The 5,000-nt window shown below is 41.8% G+C and overlaps 1 protein-coding gene across 1 annotated transcript in view; it reads left to right on the top strand.

Moving 5' to 3' along the window:
* The window catches only part of LOC116373428 (vacuolar protein sorting-associated protein 13B-like), a gene marked incomplete at its 5' end in the record, with an annotated part of 27,851 nt that overhangs the window by 19,802 nt on the left and 3,049 nt on the right, over positions 1 to 5,000 (top strand). Inside the window, 3 exons of the mRNA XM_031822017.1 lie at positions 436 to 554; positions 1,128 to 1,353; positions 3,544 to 3,716. Of these exons, the coding sequence (XP_031677877.1) occupies positions 436 to 554; positions 1,128 to 1,353; positions 3,544 to 3,716 (518 nt within the window). The remainder of the gene's footprint in view (positions 1 to 435; positions 555 to 1,127; positions 1,354 to 3,543; positions 3,717 to 5,000) is intronic.

The following is a 5,000-nucleotide window of genomic DNA, read 5'->3' as shown; positions in this document are numbered from 1 at the left end:
ACAGCAGTAGATATCTCTATACTCTCCTATCATCTGTGTTTACTGTAGAGAGGTCTAACTCTCCTATCTGTGTTTACTGTAGAGAGGTCTAACTCTCCTATCTGTGTTTACTGTAGAGAGGTCTAACTCTCCTATCTGTGTTTACTGTAGAGAGGTCTAACTCTCCTATCTGTGTTTACTGTAGAGAGGTCTAACTCTCCTATCTGTGTTTACTGTAGAGAGGTCTAACTCTCCTATCTGTGTTTACTGTAGAGAGGTCTAACTCTCCTATCTGTGTTTACTGTAGAGAGGTCTAACTCTCCTATCTGTGTTTACTGTAGAGAGGTCTAACTCTCCTATCTGTGTTTACTGTAGAGAGGTCTGAGTAGATGTACTGAGTAAATGTACTGAGTAGATGTACTAAGTAAATGTACTGAGTAAAGGTGTGTTGTGTAGGTGGTTTTCCTACCAGGGTTTGGCTGTCTCTACATAGATGTCATCCATCAGGGTGGTACAGTCATCCTCACCCTGGCACCAGAGGGCAGCGTGGACTCTGTCATGAGCCTGCACAACAGGTAACCTCTAACCCCTTACCCCTAACCTCTAACGCCTAACCTCTAATCCCTAACCCCTAACCTCTAATCCCTAACCCCCAACCTCTAATCCCTAACCCCCAACCTCTAACCCCTAACCTCTAATCCCTAACCCCCAACCTCTAACGCCTAACCTCTAATCCCTAACCTCTAATCTCTAACCCCCAATCTCTAATCCCTAACCTCTAATGCCTAACCTCTAACCCCCAACCTCTAACGCCTAACCACTAACCCCCAACCTCTAACCCATAACCTCTAACCTAACCTCTAACCCCTAACCTCTAACCCTACTACAGGAGAGACAAACAATACAATATATTTGTATGATATTAAAATATATGATTTTGGGTTTCTTTAATGTAATGTATAATTGATAATGATGAGCAGTTAATTATAACAACATTAGCAGGTCATAGTTCTCCCTGACAAAGGCTGCAGGACATATTGTCTTTCACCACTCGGGGGCGCTGTAACCCCCGTTCTGTGTAAAACCCCAGCCATCTATTTTCCATTGATTTAAAGGATCAACATAACTGATTGGTATCTGTCTCTCAGGACGTCCAATCGGAAGCTGGCGTTCAGGGTGTTGCTGAGCGAGGCCAGTGTGTCGCTGAGTGATGACATCACCAGTCGTTCGGGTTCCGTGGAGCTCTTGAGGCTGACTCTGTCCAAACTGCTACTGAACCTGTGTCCTGCCCGTCTGGGTGACTCTGGCATGGGGCTGGTCACCGCCGGGATGGGAGAGGCCTGTCTGGTCGAAGTCCACTGTGCCAGCCTGCAGGTGGGCCGACTCATATGTATAGGTCACCTGACGAAGGCTGTGTATAGGTCACCTGACGAAGGCTGTGTATATGTCACCTGACGAAGGCTATGTATAGGTCACCTGACGAAGGCTGTGTATAGGTCACCTGACGAAGACTGTGTATAGGTCACCTGACGAAGACTGTTTGTAGGTCACCTGACGAAGGCTGTTTGTAGGTCACCTGACGAAGGCTATGTATAGGTCACCTGACGAAGGCTGTGTATAGGTCACCTGACGAAGACTGTTTGTAGGTCACCTGACGAAGACTGTTTGTAGGTCACCTGACGAAGACTGTTTGTAGGTCACCTGACGAAGGCTGTTTGTAGGTCACCTGACGAAGGCTATGTATAGGTCACCCGACGAAGGCTGTGTATAGGTCACCTGACGAAGGCTATGAATAGGTCACCTGACGAAGGCTGTGTATAGGTCACCTGACGAAGGCTGTGTATAGGTCACCTGACGAAGGCTGTGTATAGGTCACCTGACGAAGGCTGTGTATAGGTCACCTGACGAAGGCTGTTTATAGGTCACCTGACGAAGGCTATGTATTGGTCACCTGACAAAGGCTGTGTATAGGTCACCTGACGAAGGCTGTGTATAGGTCACCTGACGAAGGCTGTGTATAGGTCACCTGACGAAGGCTGTGTATAGGTCACCTGACGAAGGCTGTGTATAGGTCACCTGACGAAGGCTGTGTATAGGTCACCTGACGAAGGCTGTGTATAGGTCACCTGACGAAGGCTGTGTATAGGTCACCTGACGAAGGCTGTGTATAGGTCACCTGACGAAGGCTGTGTATAGGTCACCTGACGAAGGCTGTGTATAGGTCACCTGACGAAGGCTGTGTATAGGTCACCTGACGAAGGCTGTGTATAGGTCACCTGACGAAGGCTGTGTATAGGTCACCTGACGAAGGCTGTGTATAGGTCACCTGACGAAGGCTGTGTATAGGTCACCTGACGAAGGCTGTTTATAGGTCACCTGACGAAGGCTGTGTATAGGTCACCTGACGAAGGCTGTGTATAGGTCACCTGACGAAGGCTGTGTATAGGTCACCTGACGAAGGCTGTTTCAGCCAAAACAGTGTATCTGCATGAAGGAGTAAAGCACAGGAGCAACACGGAGGCTTTTATCTCTTCATTGACTGTGAAATAACACAAAACATCTTCTGTAAAATAGAAAACTAGAAAAGGTACATTTCCTGCTTCAGCGATCTAAATATCTTCCTGTGTACAGTATAGATCTACACTATATATATCTATATTAACTAGATGTTCTCTTCCAGGTGGATAACTACAGTATAGATCTACACTAACTAGATATTCCTCTGTTCTCTTCCAGGTGGATAACTACAGTATAGATCTACACTATATGTATCTATATTAACTAGATATTCCTCTGTTCTCTTCCAGGTGGATAACTACAGTATAGATCTACACTATATATATCTATATTAACTAGATGTTCTCTTCCAGGTGTATAACTACAGTATAGATCTACACTAACTAGATATTCCTCTGTTCTCTTCCAGGTGGATAACTACAGTATAGATCTACACTATATATATCTATATTAACTAGATATTCCTCTGTTCTCTTCCAGGTGGATAACCAGCTGTATAACTACAGTATAGAGCTACACTAACTAGATATTCCTCTGTTCTCTTCCAGGTGGATAACTACAGTATAGATCTACACTATATATATCTATATTAACTAGATATTCCTCTGTTCTCTTCCAGGTGGATAACCAGCTGTATAACCTCAGTATAGATCTACACTAACTAGATATTCCTCTGTTCTCTTCCAGGTGGATAACTACAGTATAGATCTACACTAACTAGATATTCCTCTGTTCTCTTCCAGGTGGATAACCAGCTGTATAACCTCAGTATAGATCTACACTAACTAGATATTCCTCTGTTCTCTTCCAGGTGGATAACTACAGTATAGAGCTACACTAACTAGATATTCCTCTGTTCTCTTCCAGCTGCATAACTACAGTATAGATCTACACTAACTAGATATTCCTCTGTTCTCTTCCAGGTGGATAACCAGCTGTATAACCTCAATATAGATCTACACTAACTAGATATTCCTCTGTTCTCTTCCAGGTGGATAACTACAGTATAGATCTACACTAACTAGATATTCCTCTGTTCTCTTCCAGGTGGATAACCAGCTGTATAACCGTGCCAGCTTCCACTTCCCAGTGTTGTTGTGCCAGGAGCAGTGTGTGGAGCTCCCCCTCTGGACCAGCGATGCCAACCCCACCACCTCACTACAGGCCCTGGAGGAGTTTAAGGCATCGTGCTTCCTCCAGCTGGGACTCACCTTGGACAGGTATAATACCATGTCATCACTTTATTGGCCATGGAAGTAATACCAGCATACCAACTATACAGCATCGTTAATACAGCATCACTAATACAGTATCATTAATACAGCATCACTAATACAGCATCATTAATACAGCATCACTAATACAGCATCATTAATACAGCATCATTAATACAGCATCACTAATACAGCATCATTAATACAGCATCATTAATACAGCATCACTAATACAGCATCATTAATACAGCATCGTTAATACAGCATCGTTAATACGGCATAGTTAATACAGCACCGTTATTACAGCATCGTTAATACAGCATCGTTATTAGAGCATCATTATTACAGCATCGTTAATACAGCATTATGAATACAGCATCATTATTGCAGCATCATGTATACCACAGCATCATTAATACAGCATCATTACTACTTTATCATTGATACAGCATCATGAATACAGCATCATTAATACATTGTCGTTAATACAGCATCATTAACACAGCATCATTTATATCGCATCATTAACACAGCATCATTAACACAGCATCATTAATGCAGCATCATTAATATAGCATCATTAACACAGCATCATTAATACAGAATCATTATTACAGCATCATTAATACAGCATCATCATCATTATTACAGCATCATTAATACAGTGTAGTTAATACAGCATCATCATCATTATTACAGCATCATCATCATTAATACATCATTATTACAGCATCATCATTATTACAGCATCATCATTAATACAGCATCAGCATCATTATTACAGCATCATTATTACATGATCATCATTAATACAGCATCATCAATACAGCATCATCATTATTAATACAGCATCATCATCATTATTACAGCATCATCATTAATACAGCATCATCATCATTATTACAGCATCATCATCATTATTACAGCATCATTATTACAGGATCATCATTAATACAGCATCATCATTATTACAGCATCATCATTGTTACAGCATCATCATTGTTACAGCATCATCATTATTACAGCATCGTCATTAATACAGCACCGTCATTAATGCAGCATCATCATCATTAATACAGCATCATCATCATCATCATTATTACAGCATCTTCATCATTAATACAGCATCATTAATACAGCATCATCATTATTACAACATCATCATCATTACAGCAGCATCATCATCATCATTACTACAGCATCATCAATACAGCATCATTATTACAATACAAGGAAAGCAGATCTTTCTATCATTGTCCCTTGTGAGACACCGTCCAGACATGCCATGTA

Source organism: Oncorhynchus kisutch, unplaced genomic scaffold, assembly GCF_002021735.2.
Source record: "Oncorhynchus kisutch isolate 150728-3 unplaced genomic scaffold, Okis_V2 scaffold4045, whole genome shotgun sequence".
Classification (NCBI taxonomy): domain Eukaryota; kingdom Metazoa; phylum Chordata; class Actinopteri; order Salmoniformes; family Salmonidae; genus Oncorhynchus; species Oncorhynchus kisutch.
The sequence above is the reverse complement of the archived record's forward strand: the minus strand, read 5'-3'. Positions and strand labels throughout refer to the sequence as shown.